Here is an 18,209-nt window from a genome sequence, read left to right on the forward strand (position 1 = left end):
AAACTCCTCTTTATTGCACGGAAAACACCCACAGTGTTTTCATACCCAACCCACAGACACTGCCTGGCATCAAGCACCCACTAACCCATCAAAGCAGCCCTCCTGGACAGCATACTTGGGTTTAAGTGGTTAAGGGACATGCCCAGGTGTGTCAGACCTGACAAGAGAGATTTTCTATCTGTTGATGAGAACCTGGGCAGAATAAAGACCAACCCTAGCATAGTAGTTAGGGTTGGCACCAGGTAAGGAATACAAAAGGTGAGTGGCCAGTCGACATCACTGACAACCTTCCTCAGCTGCAGTGGAAAGACCCACAGAGTGAACAAGAGTTGGGAACCTAGGCAAATCTCCCAAGAAAGGCCAGGCCAGGTCTGATTAGCTCAACTGTTAAAAGGTATGTTCTCGTTCTTCAACTTCCCCAAACACGAAATTTCTAGGGACTTACTATCTCTAAACAGTTTAATCGTCGCCGCATGGCTTAAACTCTAGCTGTGACCAGGGCTTGATTATTGAGGACCTCACTAAGCATACCGTCAATAGCAACAAGAAGAGGTGTGTATCATGCACAACCCTAATTGGTCAAAACAAGAACATCCTTATAAAAACACAAGGCCATTATATCTAAGGAAAACTGCTCTGCGTCATCATATGTGTTTTTATATAATTGGGTATAGAAAAGTTGTATATTATACACTACTGTATAATTTCTATACCCAATTATATGTTTTTATATAATTGGGTAAAGAAAAGTTGTATATTATACACTACTGCAATCCATATTCACATGATATGTAGTACGAAATTTCTATGCCTTCATGGTCTTCCATTCCTCACTGTTTCCTAAAAGTTTGCATGTGTTTTATCCTTCGATTTCCTGCTTTGACCATGCTTTTGGACTTTACATCTCGTAGGATGTGCTCAAAGATTTTTTGTTTTCATTCTTAACTAAACAAAATATTGACTTCTGTCCATATTCAATGGTTTGTTCCGTCAGAAAAATCTCTTAAATCCTGCTTAAACACATAGCCGGTGTGCGGTAAAACTCTAGTTGAGTCCCTTGTTGCAACAAGACCAAATGAATTAAGCTTCCCGGAGAAAAATAAAATCCCGCTGACTAGGCAAACCATGTCCTACTATATATGTCCTCTCATTACAACTTCAACTGATTTCATCACCTAATAAATTTAAAATAGAGTACATATGACTACAGTAAAGTTTCATGACTGACCAGAAACCATTGTTTCTTCCCACTTGGAAAAATGTGCTTACACTCAGTTTTCTGCAACCAAAGTTGCGGCTAGGCTCTGGCTGGAGAAGGGGGAGTGGGGTTGGAAAGGATGAGTCATACATTGCTTTCCATGCTCAATGATTATAATACCCATTACAGAGAAAAGCACTGTTTTACAGCTCAAGTGAATGCAGAGCTTGTAAGTCTGGACCAGATGCAGAGTTTCACTCAAAACATACAGATAAATCCCAAGCGCAAGTGTTTGGGGTTGCATCACAAAGTAGCACGGCCAACACTTAATTTGGAGAAGAGATGCACATAGGGAGAAAAACTAACGAGAAAAATTGCTGAAAACAAAGCGCTCTGCACCATGACAACTTTAAAACAACAGATAAATGTTTATTCTCAATGAGACTTGAAGATAACCTGCGACAGGACATGGCAAATAATACGCTGATTGTGTCGAACAAAGGATCTCCTTAACTCTGTCACTGGGTCAAAAATCTGTCGTGCATATTTTGCTCTATCTGCCATGTTATTATCATGCATTAAAGCTGATTTACAGCGTCTCTTATCCACAAAGCCTGCATTTACAGACTTGAAGTGGCACATGCACTTACAGGGTCACTGCCTCTCCATGCAGCCCCAGATTCCTTCCTCGGCACCAAGGCAATAGGCACACACAAGAAGCCACTTTCTCTCATGGCCGCTTATCTGATATTGTCGGACATGACCTCAGGAGAGCTAAAAGACACTGTGTAAGAACCAGCAGACCCAAATTCCACCAAATGAGTCTGAGTTGGATAAGAGAAGGTGGTTAAACTGGATGAAAGATGACCCTCTAAACCTAGTCCTTCCTCCAGCATTCAATAAGTTGTAGTCTCATAAGGTAAGAGACATTAATCAGTATCATTTCATAAATCAAGATGAGCCTTGTTTAGTAGCACGCTCCAGGAAAACCACCTGCTATCATTGCACATAAAACACCAAGAAACCCTATGAGCTCATCTTGCCGGCACTGGGTCACTTCTCTGAACTTCACTATTTACTAGCTTCGTCAAAAAGCCAAAGCCAAACGGCAGAAATGACCAATATGTAAAATATCCTTTTGAAGAAGAGTTGTCCAGACACAGGGCAACTCTAGATGAAAACCAGCTGCAGTAGACCTTTCACCCTGCCATAAAGTCAGCCCACATAAACAAAAAGAACCTTTTAATGACCCTGGTTGTAACAAGTACAAAACTGGGTAAATAAAAGGCATATGCTGCTATTATACTCCTAAACCCCTCTATAACTGTGTCACTGTTATTTGATTAGAAATTTTCTCTAAAACCAACACACAATGGCGTATTTTCTCTTGAAAGAAAATGCAACGGAGATTTTTTTTTAATTTTTTCATGGTTTCTCTGTTCCACCAAGAATGGGAGGAAAACATCTGGAAGAAATTTCTTTGGCTTTTTGGAGGGCTTAGCAGACAGCACAATGGGACTTATTGAATCCAGATGGGGAGGCGTTCAGAGAAACGGCGAACTTTTCTGTTCATCCCTTTTAAACTTGCATTAGGATTAAACACATATAAGTTCATCGCATAATTCCTATTTCCTGAAAATATATGGTTGATGTTCCCCAAACACAACTGCCCCTCGACTGCTGCCATATATCACCTATGGGTTTGGCTAACATATGGCTTTGTTTTCATTTGCGCAAGGTATTCAAAGAATGTTTTTTCAGTATTTCTAATGACTGGTTTCTGTTCCTGTGTGAATTTCCAGCTGTGGAAAAAGAACGTTAAAAGTGAAATTTGGTTAATCAATTGAATCCAATTGAAAGAAAATAAGAAATAAACCATTTCCAGGAGGTTTTCTTATAAATAAAACGTGGTAGATGGGAATAAATGAATTAAAATCCAAAGAAAACATTGCTGCTTGCATGCAGTCTAAAACACCATCTTGCTACAACCTGGATATGGTTGTAGCAAGACACGCTCATCATTGAATTCTGAATCTAAGGCAAATGATAAGGTTGGAAAAGAGACTTCAAAGTTCCTCAACATCCCACTGTGCAGCTTCTTTTCATTAAATGCAACCTCACGTTTCATCTTAGTCTCACTTCCTCCAGCACAGCCAAAAGGGAATCTATTGAAACAAGAAAAAAAAACTACCTATAGAGAAAAAATTCCCCCTTCTTTTGGCGATAAAATGCTAAACTTGACAAACATGAAAGATCTAGCAATCACCTTTGAACTCTGACCTTTCTTCTCCTTCTTTGTCTCAGTGACTTACAGACCTGGTGTTATTTATACGTTTCCCTTAAGTCTTAAAGACTCCTTTCTAACAGTAAAATAAAATGGCGTTCCAAATGAGCCATGAACTTTCACTAGCATAGCCTGATTAACTTTCAGTGGGATGATTATCTGGGTATTTTGTTTCCATCAACAGGAGTATGAAAAACTCGGCATACATTATGTTAGCACACTATATGTAAACAGGCTACACATTGCTAGCAAGTCTCTCTATAGCTTGGTTTAATAGCTTCTTTTGTTGTCAGAACACCAGGAGGAACTAGCTAATGATAAAGACCAGTAGGACCACATCAAATACCATTTTGTTTTTGCTTACTTTACTTTTACAAATTACAAAGTTTTACGTAAAAAAAAAAAAAAAAAATGCTTAAGTTTGTTAGCACAGTGGGTTAACCTCAGAAGAACATATTTTTCTCAACGAAGTCTACTCCCAACAAATAGTTTCTTGAAAACAAAAACCTTCTGTCCACACAACATGTAATTGTAGCATGAAAATATGTTTATTGAAATCTTAATGTGGTTGAAAAGTAGTTTAGGCTGCTGGGCTAGAATGAGTAAATGTTTGGCCAGTATCAAAAACGCAAGACTGTGAAAACTGAACTTTCCTTATTAAAGTCAGTTTAGTTGGATAAAGGTGATCTGTTTACATTGTAATTCAGTAAGATGCTTTAAGTAATGATAAATTACAACTTAGTGAGCTTTAACCTATGTAAAAAGGTGGTTTCGATAACAAAACACCTATTTCTTATTTTAAATGATGTACCTAAATGGCAGCCCATATGAAAATGTATGCTGAGCTATATTATACAATATTATAAAAAGATAAAGTTCTATACAGTGATGTTAGATCAAGAACAAGAGGCTATAGTTAGCTTAGCAATTCCTGTTTTGAATTCTATGTAAAAATCACATTGAAAATCAAACCTCGGTGCCCTATTGACAGTGTGTTCTCGTTAAGAAAACATTTCTCTTATTTAGAGAATCGATTCGCCTTCTATGTATTTCGTTCTGTTCTAGGTCAAAGGAGACTAAAGCAAGAGGTCACCAGTCCAGAAGAGGCCCCACACTCGGAGACAAAGAACTTTTCATACTGTCAATCCTTCTATAAAACCAAACATTTAGCTTTAAAATCTAGGTTAATTACATGTACAGAAAGGGCACGCTAACTCCCAATATAAAGGCCTTCATAGCTGTGGCGAAACACTGTTAACCGACAGCCATTGCCACTTTGTTGTTTTTAATTAAAGTGCTGTGATAATGCAATTATCTCATTCAGGCATGGAATTGCGATCAATATGGAATGTATATAATAAAAACACCTTGTGTTTCAACATGTTTATTGCAAATGTCAACATTCTCAAGCAGTCATAGCAACAGCTATACCTCGTGCAATGTCCTTATTGTATATCTGTGCAAGCCTTTCAAAGGAACTGCACTAAAACTTAGCCTTGGGTAGTAAGAGGCTGTTAATTATGAGTGAAAAAAGACTACTACAGCTGAAGAATAGGACAGTTAAACTTTGTTTGACTTGAGGGTGAAATGTTACGTGTCACAGTGTTTTAAGATTACCAACGCTGTACTTTGCGATGACAAAGAGCACGATAGTAAAACTGAAAAAACGTTGACGGAGGAGATAATTAGTTTACACAGGCTTTTCATGTACTTGCTATGTTACTACCACTCAATCATCGAGTCTTTACTGGCATATGTCAGCTTCAAGTTTCAAGAAACATATCAGTGCCCTCAGGATCCTGTACATGAGTTATATAAGTTTTTGATAGGTGTTTTTTTATTTTTTATTCAGCCTGCAGCATCAGCATCAAGCTCCAGCTCCTCTTTGATCCACTAAAAGCAATCGCAATTCAAATATTCTGCAATAGCCAATGGTAGATCCAAATATTACACATTTATACAGTTTGGACAAGCAACAAGAAACTGAAGAGAAAATCGTAACTACTTCACATGCATATGAGCTAAAAAGGACAAACAATCTTTTTCTCTGCTGTAAACGGACACTAAAGTGGTCATATGGCTCTACTAATTCACAAGTTCAGCACAATCTCAGACACTTCCTGTGTACAACATACAGAAGAAGCCACCTGTTCAGCTCAAAGACCGGTGTCGGAACATTGCAGCAGACCACCAGCAATGTCAGGCCGTCTTAAGGTGCTAATAATACTTAAAGGCCAGACCCAAGCCTGACTTCTTGACCTCCAAGAGACAAGAAAACCTCTTAAATGTCACCTTCCACATAACGATGCATCAAGGATTTGAGCTCTAAGTCATAATTGAATGAAATTCTAACATTATGCATAGATATTTGTGGACTCGGTTACACAACCATCACCGACAGAATAGAGGGGACCCCAGCACTTTAAGAGCCGTGTCCCCTGGCGTCGGAGCCCTTCAAACCGCTCCACCCTGCCACTTCAGAGGAGCTACAGCCCCTCCCATCTTCTGAAAACTGTTCCCATCCTTGCCATCTGTTGAGGGAGAAGAAACTGGAGCAGCAAGCGCCTCACTGAAGTTTCTTGAAGTGCACCACAGAACTAATTTTTGCAAAAAGGCTTGCGAAAATACGAAGCATTCAAAGAGTGCCCCCCCACGAGAAATGATTAGGATTGTGAATAACTGAAAACAGGGAGACCTGCAGAAAGTTTTAAAAGGGACGGCAAGATGGCGACCACTGATAATGATGATGGAATGGCACACAAAAATTAAGTCATGGCAGGACATAAGGAGTTTTAATATGCTTCTGTATTTGTAGTGAATGGTGGCTAGTCGAAAGTGGCACACTGTAAAACCAAAAGTTACATATGCATGAATGAATTCATGTACATTTTACAACTAGTAAAAGCTTGTTCTCTTGTGTATTTAATTAGTGTTCGTAAAAAAATAAAAATAAAATAAATAAAAACATTATGGTTATACAAGTGACTGGCAAATATGTGCTGGCAACCATTGCCCCCTTTGGTCCACCCTTGGTGGCGCCACTGCAATAAGCAGCAAAATCATCATTAGCTCCTTCCCAACAGAAAAAAAAAAACTTTTCCAAAAATCGCAAAAAACGTTCCACACTTTTCAAAGTCCCCCTAAAGTTCCTGACCCTGCAAGCTGAATAAGTTAAGGCAGTAATAGAGGAGGAGGGGCGCTCATCAGTGACCCACTGAGGGGAAAACTTTTTTTTCCAAAGTGGACCCCAAACACATCACACGGCTGCTGCATCTTACCTGAACTTGCACGCGACGTGACAAAAAGCAGAATCGCCGCTAAAGTGATCTGGGCGTCCCTTATTCTCCGTTTATCTTTCCATCTTATATGGGTATCCATGACCGCCTTGCGCCGTCCACGGCAAGTGGATTCACTTCTCAACTAAGAGCAACTTAATTAGACTTGCTATAACTTCTGGTCAGGACGAGGAAAAAAAAAAAAAAAGTAGAAGTCCAAAGAAGTCCCAGAGAAAGAGAGAAAAAAGGGGGAGGGGGGGTGTATCGGTACGTCTCAAGCAGCCATAAGGGGGTTTGTAAGTGTGGGTTCCTCCAGCTGGTTGACGGGTGAGCTCCGTCTCTCTCTCCCCGCACTGCTCCTCTCCTCTCTGCTCTTCTGAACTGTCCCGCACCGCTGCGCCTGGGAGCTCAAGTGTTGCCCCCTTGTTTCAGCCGCGTCACGCAGAGTCCCGTCAAAGTCAGAGGGGGGCAATGCTGATGGGGCTGTGGGGTGGGGAGACTACCAGCCCTCCGCTCGGCCTGTCACTCACGTCCCGGACAGCTGGCCCGGACAAATCAGAGGAGTCCGCTCATTACAGCTCCCCCTGTTATTGGCCGGGGGAGGGAGGAAAAGTTGAAGGGAAAACTTTCACGCCTCCAACTCCCGACACACTGGGTTCTGTTTTTTTCTTCTTCTTTTCCCCTTTTTTCATTCCCTGAGGGAAGGATTAAAGCGCGAAATCCAAACTGCATTTGAGACTGATGAAAGCCTAAATGGGAAGGAATTTGATCATCATTTTGCTGTCAGTCTCAATGTTTGGTGTGAATATCGGAGACTCAGTAACAGGTGAGCTTGAAGTTGGGCTCACAGCCCAGGGCGCCATTCTGTGAGCCCAGTAGAGGGTGGACATACATTTACCTTTTTCTCTTTTTCTGTTGTAAAGTGTGACATCCAACCACTGGGGATTAACTGCACAATACAACAGGCTAGTGATGTTGAATATGATTTCTAATTTGAGAATCAGGTGTAGCACTAAACCCCAGGACTTGAGTTTACTGTTTTCCTAACCAGCGTTAAGTGTATTTGATCACCTCTTGTTTAAAATACAAAACACTACAAATTCTACACTTTTAAATTTGCTTCTGCTGCAGTGAACAAAGACTCTCTGAACCACAGTTTAAGATTTGTGAAAACTGTACCGCTTTTTGGAACATATTCATAACTATTTTATATTTGGTGTTTGGCTGTTGCAATACATAAGCCCTGTTCGATTCAATAAATGTTATTTTTTTATAGCGCCAACTAAGTACAATTTCACTTCAAGGCATTTTACAAGACAAACAGCTGAAGCTACAAACATGTAGTTAATTCAGTCTAATCATGTAGACGGATTAAAATTAAATTAAACACATTCCAAATCAATTTTACAATCCAATTGAGTTCAGGTTATATTGCTAAAACATAAACAGTATATCTGAAAAATAAAGTTTACATAACTTAATTATACACAAAAAGTTTTTCCCCCTCTTAATTCAATTGATTAACTTATTGTCATCTTATTCTCTTTTGATTAGATCAGCCTTATTTCTGTTTCACTATAGCTCAGTCCTCCTTAGTGATTCTAGTTTATTATGTTTATTTCTTGTGTCTAGTTATTCTATTACTCTAGTTTTATTACGTTCCTTATGTCTAGACATTCTTTAGAATTAGATTAATTTCCAAGTTCCTTTCGTACTTTCCCACAACCTGCCAATTTTCTCTCTCCTTTTCATTTTCTCTCTCTCTCTCTTTTTCTCTCTCTTTCTCCTCACACCTGCAACCTGTTTCTAATCAGCCATCTGTTCCTTGTTCAGTAATCAACCTCCCCAGTAGATACGCAACTCATTCTCAGTTCCTCCTTGCTGGCTCCTCCCATCATATCTTGTTATTTCCTTTTTAATTCCTCTACTTCCCTGGTTTGCCCTTCTGGCTTTTTTTTTAGTTTTGTTCTGGATTCCTGTTTTTGTTCGGCTCTGGCTCATTGTGTTCCCTGTGGTTTTTGTAAGGTTTTTTTTGTCTTTTCTTCATTAAAACATTCAACATGATCCGTGCTCCCAGCTCCTATCTGCATTTTAGTTCCTCCACAAACTCACAACTCATGACTGATGGATTTAAAGACGATTAAAAGATTGAGACCATGTTTGCTTGCACTCACGGAAAATAACTAGTCATTATAAAATATTAATTCGGAGTCATTTGTCTCAGGAGATGTTTTATTTTAAGATCCCTGATCAAATTTTACAATCTCAGAAAATGGTCAAAGTTATTTAGTAAAAGTTCTAAAAAATATATAGAACATAACTAAAAATTATGGTCTAGTAGTCAATAGCACAATGCTCATTTTACCTTTTTGTTGGTCTTGCTGTCATGTCTTATACTTCAGTCTTAATTGTTAATGACTGTTGCCAACATTATTATTGTCTTTTTTTATGTATACTGACAACAAATTCAGAGCCCAGTTTTTCTGGCTAACTGCTGACTGTGGGTTTGGAGATACTGTATTTCCTCTTTCTTTTTTTTTTTTGCACTTACATTGACTGCCCACTAGGTGGCAACTGTGTGGGGCACATCAAAGTCCAAAGAAATAGCTTAAATGAGACAACACCCACATACAGAAGAAAATAGCTGTTGAATAGCTGCCAACTGTAGCGGCCACCTTGCGTGAAAGAGCTAGTAGTTGTGTTTTCAGTGTCCTTACATTGAAAGGAAATGCCTTGTAATTTCAGCTGTCATGATAAATGGTCGAGATAGTTAAAGAGATTGTTGTCGGTGGTGACATAGTTACCTAATTAGGGGAACTAATGTCATGAAATGAACTGAGATGGTAAGTTTACACTTTCTTTTAGCTCAAGTTAAAACTAGTGATCATGTGAATAAAAGGAAATCAGTAAAACCCAAATGAGAGTGTCTCAGTAAACGACTATTGTTTCTATCCTTCTTTGAATTATTAAACTTAAATGACTCGAGCCAAAGAGTCTCCTCAAGTGGTTTGAGCTGAACTTTTTACACAGCAGGTTTAGCATTTCTGAAGGCGCGTTTGGAGTTACAGAAAGGTTTTCGTCACTTTCTTAAACTCTGCAGATGGAGATGTGTGGGATCCAGACAAACAAACCTTTATTGACTGGATAAAAGTTGCCACTTTAAAGGCGACCTTTGCATAGTGGCTGGAAAAAATGATCTTGTGGGTGTTTTTTGTTTGAAGGCGTGAACAATAAAGTGTGAAATATGAAGAGAACAAATTGATCCTGCAGGCCTAATTTCTTATGTCTTCTTCAAATGTGACCTAAAAAAAGAAATAAAATGTGGCAGATTTTCTGCAAACAAAACAGACTTAATATCATTCCAGCTCCAGCGAGGTAGGTGTGTCTGTCATGGCTCCTCCAGTAATGAGACAGACATACTGTACATTAACAACCTAGTAAAAGGTCATGTAAAAAAAATTATCATGACCTCACAACAAGATCTCACAACATGTTCAATTAATCAATGTGTAGCTATTATAAATGTTAGCCAAAAGGATATTTTGCTGTTTTTTCTAATATTGATGGAAAAGATTGCATTATATTTTTTTAATAAAACATACGTTCAATTAAGATAATTTGAAATCTTTTTTTACTTTTTTTTTTTTAAATTTGGCATTTACGGATCTAGACCTAAATACTTTGCCTTAAAACATAAACGCCACAATAAAATATTCAGTTGTTTCAAGTGAAATGTTCACATATTGTCTAATTTTTTAAAAAGTTATTATTATTTATCTCTGGGGTAGTGATGCAGTAACAAGTTAACAACAAATAAATAGCCACATTTTACTCATTAAGCAGAAATATACACAAACTGAGAGCAACGTTAAAGTTTCCCCTTAGTTTATCATAGTTCCTTTGACCTAAATAACTTCAGTGAGATGCATCTATCAGTCTCTCTTATCGGTCTGAGAAAGTTTTCCCCCACTCCTCACTTTCAGCTATGAAACGTTTGAGAGATTTTCTTTTGCCCGTTTCAGCACCTCAATGAAATCACGATCTGGGCTTTGACTGATTTTATAGGTCTTCAATCTCCGCCACTCTTTTGGGGGATTTCCTGTTGTGCTCCAGATCTTTGTCATGTTTCACAGTCCAGTTCCGCTTTCGGTTTAACTTATTCACAGAGGTCCTCACATCTTCCTTAGGAACTTTGAGATAATTGGTAGAATTCATGACAGACTCCATGATTGTGAGCTGGCCTGGTCCTGCTGCAACAAAGCATCCTCGCACCATGATTCTTCTAAGCTTCGCAGTTGGTTCGAGGCTCCTCTATCTTTTGGAAATACACAAACACGTTTTCTGTTTCGGTGTCTAAAATGGTGCCACAGTTCTCACTGTTCTGTTCAGGAAATGTTTCTCCTTCAGAAGTTTTACTTATTCATTCTCTTTCTTTATGTACAGGCATGCATTTTCATAACATCACAAATAGCCTTCTGTAGGGAAAATGACATTTTATGTTTTTTTTGTAGACTTTATTTAGCTTTTTGTCTGCTTTCGGGATGGATGGCCAGATCTGGACATGTCTGCAGTTATTTTCTGAAACACAGAACAGACCCCACTTTTTAGAGTTAGTCATGTTTATTTCTGACTTCTAATTTTCATCTCATTGACTTTTTGCTATTTTATGCGCAAGCTGAGAGAAACGTTGACTGTGACATGATATAAATCCACGCAATAATTCTTAAAAAGTCTAACTTGCCATTCTTCTTGATAACAATGACATTAGACATTTCTTTTCTGTTTTCAAAGTTTGCAAAAAATAAATAAAACTTGTAAGCCCTTCCCTTCTGTTTGAATTTAATCAAAAACATCCTGACTAATCTGATGCTGGAATAACAATGTCTATAATTCATGTCTCTTTGACTTTAATCATGCATCGAAAAAAAAAAAAAAAGTCCCTACGAGAAAAAAAAAGAAAGGATCCAGTGTCTGAAACAGGAAATTGTTGATCAGCGATCCTGATGTAGTAACTCCACATCTACTCTGACAAGGTGTCAGTGCTGGATTTAAAGCCATATGAAGATCTAATACAGAACATGACCCGTACTGTCATCCAATGTTCAAGTAACTCATTGTGATTCTCAGGATGTCAAATAAAATATCTCTGAAGCCCTTGGTGTTTGCCAGCAGCTTGTAAGGTATTTGTAATGGAAATCAGAGCTGCCAAAGTGCAACGCTACATAGTCATTATGGAGGTTTTATGAGCAAACAATGGAGGAACTGAATGGGAGGGAATTGACAAGATTCCCTAAAAGCTTGGACAGATTTATTTTTATTGTTTTTTGTGCAGGAGTTTAACATATCTCAGTATCTGAGCTCAATTTAGTAAGTCTAGACAAACTGCACAAAGGAAGGTTCTAGACTGCTGAGCTCGCTCGCTGCAACAGAATCACTTCGGAAAGGCCCAACAAACACATCACGAATAAATGATGCGGCGTAGATTATCGTACAGCGTGAGCCCAGCTTTAAGTAAGACTGGCAAGAGTAAAGCCACTCTTGGAAAGACAGCAAACATTCAGAAGATGTTTTTTTCTAGTTTTACACGAGACTAAAACTGAACTTTTTGGTTTCATGTAAACTGCTTCACCTGGCCATTGCCTTCCAACTCTATTCAAATCTCGCTTCACTGGGGTTTCTCCTATTGACTTTGATTCCTCTGGTAGACTTTCTTCCGGGCCAATCGGTGAAGAGAAGAAGAAGTTGTGAACGACGACGTTGCGATTTTATTATTATTTTTGCACTGTTTTAGAATTGTAGTCTGTCTGCAAATAGTTTTAGCAGTGGCAACGGCGGAGGTGAACGTAGCTGTTCAGTAAGAGTGGGCCACACTTCCAAATACTGAAGAAACGTGATCAGCCGCCCCCGTTCGGATCGACACTTCTCTCTTTGCAGTGGAAGTTGGTTGTTTAAAAGATAGAACTTGTGCATTGCATACATCACGGGCAAACATTAGAGACTGAGTAAAATAAGAAACTTGGTTTTGACCAGGCCACACAATGCTATGTGTGGCAGAAAACTAACAATATTCATCAATTCTGGATGAAAGACAATTTTAGAGGCTGCAAAACACTTGACTAAGGGGAAAGTTCACCTTGCAGTCGCCCTAAACATTCTGCCAGAACTGCAATCCAATGGTAGGAATAATAGCATATTCACGTTAGAGTGGCACAGTCAAAGTCAAGCCCTATATCCAATATATAGGGCTATTTAGAAAAATGCTCACATAATATGACCTCCATTCAATCTGACAATCGAGTCTGATCTGATTTGGAAGGAAAAACCAGCCAAACAAGTTTCAGTTCAGTTCTACAAAGTGTTGGCTGGATACAAAAGCATGGGATGCATTATTTTTGGATTTTAATTTATTTAAAAAATAAAAAAAAAAGGCTTGTCATTGAAGTTCTCTATTATGCACACTTTTATTTCTGTTCATCACATAAAATGCCAATGAAAAGTTTATGGATGTAATTTCTGACAATTACAAAACAGTTTAAAGGGATAGCAATTGGCGCTGCTCATATCATTAAGTTCCCTGCATCGCGATGCCAAATATAGAAAGGTTTCCGAAGATATTCTCTATTTGCTCATTTTGCAGACTATAAAACTATATTTACACACAGTGGTTTCAAGTCACGGTAACGAAAAAGACAACCAGACTGTCTGAACAAGCAGAAACAATGAATGAAGCTCCCACCTGAAAACCTTCTATCTGTGGCTGTATATAAACATGTTGCTCCTTTTGTTAAGAAACTTTTAAAGTTTACACATGCCAAATTACACGTATTCAAAGTTCCACTTTATATGTTTTCATTCCTTTCAGAGCCAACCGATATTTTTCACAGATTTCATGTCAAAACATTGCTCGTCTACGATCTGATGGGGACAAATTATAGAACAGAGTTAAAGCAGGAGGGCTTCACTTTAATCATGTATTTATTTTTTTTTTGTGCTCAAGGTGCTAGATCAGAGAAATTTTGAATGCAGGAAGCCAAACAGGGAAAGAACAGTTTGAACTCTTATGTTAGGTTTTTCTTCTTCTTTTGTTTCTGATTACAGCACATAAGCTCCTGAAACCTAAATGAGTGAGTCAAGGTCTAACTCCAGATATTTCCATTTGCAGCGATTTGGTTTATAAACAAAAACTGTCACATTTGTGGATCGCATGTTTGAAAGAATTTAATATCATTCTGTTTATTTGAAAACTACGGAAGAGGATTAGGGCCACCAAAAAAAAACCCCAAAATAATTCTGAGTTTAAACTCAGAATTCTGAGATTAAAGTCAGAATTCTGAGATTAAAGTCAGAATTTTGAGATTAAAGTCAGAATTTTGAGATTAAAGTCAGAATTTTGAGATTAAAGTCAGAATTCTGAGATTAAAGTCAGAATTTTGAGATTAAAGTCAGAATTCTGAGATTAAAGTCAGAATTCAGAATTCTGAGATTAAAGTCAGAATTTTGAGATTAAAGTCAGAATTCAGAATTCTGAGATTAAAGTCAGAATTCTGAGTCAGAATTCTTTTTTTTTTTTTTCGGTGGCCCTATAAAGTATAAAACAACTTGAGATTCTTTTTTTTTTTCCTTTTCTCTTTTCTCTCTGTCCATCATCTGCAGACTGCTGTTGTGCGTTGTTAAAGCCTGTTTGGCATGACGCACCGTGGCAAGACTCGATATATATATATAATTGTTTTTTTTTTTTTTTTGCATTCCACAATGTGTGACTCTTTCCGCTGCCAGATTATTATCATGGCAAATATCTGGCCAGTGTTTAGGGGGAGGGGAAGTGAACTTCTGCAAGTCAAAGTAAAAAAAAAAAAAAAAAGTGACGCCCTCAAACCTACTTTTAACTGTAAAGGTTTGACAAAAGACATCCTCCGTCAATGAGAGGGCGCTCGGTGAGTCACTCTCACCTATCTGCACATGCTTCCAGCTGCTGCTCATCTCCTTGAACATGCTGCGCCGGAAAAAATTGCAGGCGCAGATTTCCTCTTGTAAAAGAGGCCAACTGGACGCCGGTGCCAAGAATGAGCAAATCAGAGGGTATGAGCTAAATCCTCCCTCACCCCCCCCCCAAAAAAAGACGCTGATGCATGCATGTTCGGCCTTGTACGACGTGGATGTAAGTGCCAGCAAGAGGAGGCGGTGGGGGGGAGTTAGGCTCGGTCTTTGGTTGTGATTCCTCAAAAATAAAAAATAAAAAACCAGGAGGACTTTGTTAGAGAGCAGAAGGAGTTAAGTAAATCTGCCATGTGGCAGACTCTTGTGTTCTACATGATCTTGGAGCTCAGCGGGGTTTCAGCCTTCCTGTCTAAACAATTGGGAGCTCAATCCAACTTGTGCTCTTCCAGAAAAGCAGAACATCTGCTTACACACTTTCCCAAGTGTTATTCGTTTAGTTGTCAGTGTTTGGCTTGTGGCTGTTACATTATAATTTTTTTTGTTTCTTTGTTTGTTTGTTTGTCTTATTTATTTACGGTAACTGTTTGTTTTATATAAATGCCGTGGTCGCTGCTGGATAGTTTCAGCGTTGCTTGAGATATCTATCAATCTAAGGTGTTAAATGTTTTCTACAGACTCAAACAACCACTTACTAAAACACACAGGTGTTTGTTGAAGTATTTATTTATGTGAAATTATTAAATGCTTACTAAGAAATGTTCATGCGTCATCAGCTTATCTGTCAGCCCTGGAGAAAATGATTTAATTGCACTTTGGCAACTAAAATAAAGGTTGTTTTACTCAACAGGTATACAGTATATATATACTGTATATATACTATTTATATAAATACCAATGTGTTTTCTAGGTGATAAAAAGGTTAGGACACCCTGCCACCTGATAGCTAGTCTGACCCCATTTGCTTGAATGCACTTCAGGTCCCCATCTACTAGTCTCTCACATTCATCTCAAGAAAGTTTGCCCCAATCTTCACTTTTTCAGCTGTGGGATGTTTGAGGAATTACAGCCTGTTTTGAATCAAACCTCAATGAGATGAGGATCTGGGCTGCTTGGTTTGGGGATTAACTTTTGTTGTTGTTGTTGTTTGGTTTTTGTTTTACATTTAGTCTCTCAAACATCCCTGAAAACATCCCAAACCACGACACCTCCAGCTCGATGCTTCATAGCTGGTATGACATTCACTCTCTCCAAGCTTTCTTCTGTGAACATCTATGGAAAAACTATGTTTTTGCAGTCGTTTTCTGAATATGCTGCCACTATTGCTAATTTCGCATCAATAATAGCAAAGGCCTTCTGTGTGTCTCATAACGGCATTAAAGGGTTTTCGTAGACTTTTATTAGCATCTTGCTGTCTGCTTTCAGTGTTGACTCATTTATTTTGGTTGTCAAGACCTGTAAATACTTGCAGTTGTTTGAATTTCCTCCACTTGTTAACAAATTTCACTAAATGGCTGATTTCAACAAGTTGTTTTTTTCCCCTTGTAGTTCTTCAGGGCTTTGTTATTAGATTGTGGTTTGCTTGTTGGCAATATGTTTCTCTCGGTTTTGGCAACTTGGTATAAAGTTTCACAAATGATGCCCGTGCGATGTCATGGCAACCAAATACAGGATCTGCTCCAGGCGGGTACCAGTCCCCACTGGATAAAATAACGATTGAAAGTTAATGATGGCATACATTTTAGAGCCAAATTGTACTATTCAGTTAATAATTATGTCTTTGACAAAGTATGTATTTTTGATTTATTCTTTTGAATTTAGATAAATGCTTATTATCCAAAAGTACAGGACATCCTAATGGCATTAGCTTGACCCTCAGGCTTACTGTGAGATAATTATTTTTTTTTACCTTAGTTCATGAACTCACAATATCCGCAGCGGAACTTTGCCAAACTGTATGTTGTGACACTGTGCTGCAGGAAATAATCTGTATGTGTATATATCAAAATTTCCACAAAAAAAAAAACAAACAAACCTTGAACTAATCAAAAAACAGTTTTTCTTATAAGAGTTAACTAGAGCCTCACTCTCCTCTTAAATCTTGCTGAACTCCCCCCCCCTTTTTTTTTTAAATGAGGCTTTTAATGGCCCCGGTCACTTGTGGAAAGAGCTCTCATTGACACTTGACTGACACGGGATTAATCGAAACCACAACAGCTCAAGGAGAAACCATTGAGAAGTGCTTCGGTAATCCCCCAGGCAATTTTTTATTTTTTTATTTTTTTTTGTAGCGTCTGTGTTGGGGTGTGTGTGTGTGTGTGTGTGTGCTCAAGAGGCTCGACAAGACATATAACACAACAAACAGTAAGGAAATTAGGCTTTGTGACGATTTCGAACGTGAAGAGAAGTTGAAATGTTTTGACCTCTGAAGACGTCACGTGCGAAAGGTGAAACAATAGCAAAGAAACTGTAAAAAGTGAACTCTTAAACTTTCAAAGAGACTTTTAAGAAAAGCATGCCTTTACATGTTTGTACTAAAGAGACACTTGAAAGAACTTAAATGTTTCTCGTGCTTTGATGTCGCTGTAAATTACTCGAAGCTGCCGAGCAATCTGCGTTATAGGAAGCGCATTATTTATTGCTCGACAAAAGTTTCTACGGCAGCAGCAGTGTCATTTCAGGTGCTAAATTTACACCTTAACATGTAGCCATAAAATTATAATCCGAGGGAGAAAACTTTAAAAGCAAGAGTTTTCCCTTTGTGTAATTTACTGCATCACAGCCTGTGCCCTCGGATTTGGATTTATAGTCTCGTGAAAAAAAAAAATTAAAAACAAAAAACCTCCCTGAAATAAAAAAACCTCGGCTAAAGAAGAAAGAATATGTAGTAGGTGCCAAAGCTGCTGTTTGTCATCTAAGATATTAACTAACCATGTCTCCTTCCCCACCCCAGCGAGCCCAGCTCCGCCCTGTCGGCTGTTTGTAGTGGCGACTTTAATTGCGAAAGGCACTATATCCCCATGCGTTTTCACAAGGAGCCTCATAATAATGTAATGCTCTCCGACAGCTGAAGCTCGCTCGCTATGAAAGAATAAAGGAGCGAGGAGTGAAGCGATCGAGGACTGGAATAGTTAATGAAGTAGTCACTGTGATCCAGTATGGACGTTGTGAATGACTCGCTGGGGTTCGGTGGTGGCGCTGTGGGGTTTAGCAACACCCCACACGAGGAGGCCCCAGTCCTCGACGCGGCCGTCGCAGGTTCGATTTCTGGCCTGGTGGTTTTTGTCGCGTGTCTTCCCTCTCTCTCTACCTACTTTTCTGTCTTTGCACTTTCAAATAAAAGGACACCAGAGTTAAAGATCCTAAAAAAAAAAAGAAAAAAAAAAAGAAGTGAATGACTTGCTGCCACTGAGAAAATTAAGTAAATATCATAATGAAGTCGTACATGCGTTTTGACATGTTTTGGGAGTCCTGTGTAGTTGGAACACCACACTGCGCCCACGTTTTAATCATATAT

At 38.6% G+C, this 18,209-nt stretch overlaps 1 protein-coding gene across 3 annotated transcripts in view; it reads right to left on the reverse strand.

Annotated features, from left to right (window-relative positions):
- col5a1 (procollagen, type V, alpha 1) overlaps positions 1-7,250 on the reverse strand; it is a 97,357-nt gene extending 90,107 nt beyond the window's left edge. The window contains exon 1 of one of the 3 annotated variants that reach the window (XM_032570741.1): positions 6,761-7,250. In XM_032570741.1, the coding sequence (XP_032426632.1) occupies positions 6,761-6,860 (100 nt within the window). In that variant the 5' untranslated portion in view covers positions 6,861-7,250. The remainder of the gene's footprint in view (positions 1-6,760) is intronic. The other 2 variants (XM_032570742.1, XM_032570740.1) reach the window with 2 other exon arrangements.
- Positions 7,251-18,209: the final 10,959 nt, after the last annotated feature.

Source organism: Xiphophorus hellerii, chromosome 8 (genome assembly GCF_003331165.1).
Source record: "Xiphophorus hellerii strain 12219 chromosome 8, Xiphophorus_hellerii-4.1, whole genome shotgun sequence".
Classification (NCBI taxonomy): Eukaryota; Metazoa; Chordata; class Actinopteri; order Cyprinodontiformes; family Poeciliidae; genus Xiphophorus; species Xiphophorus hellerii.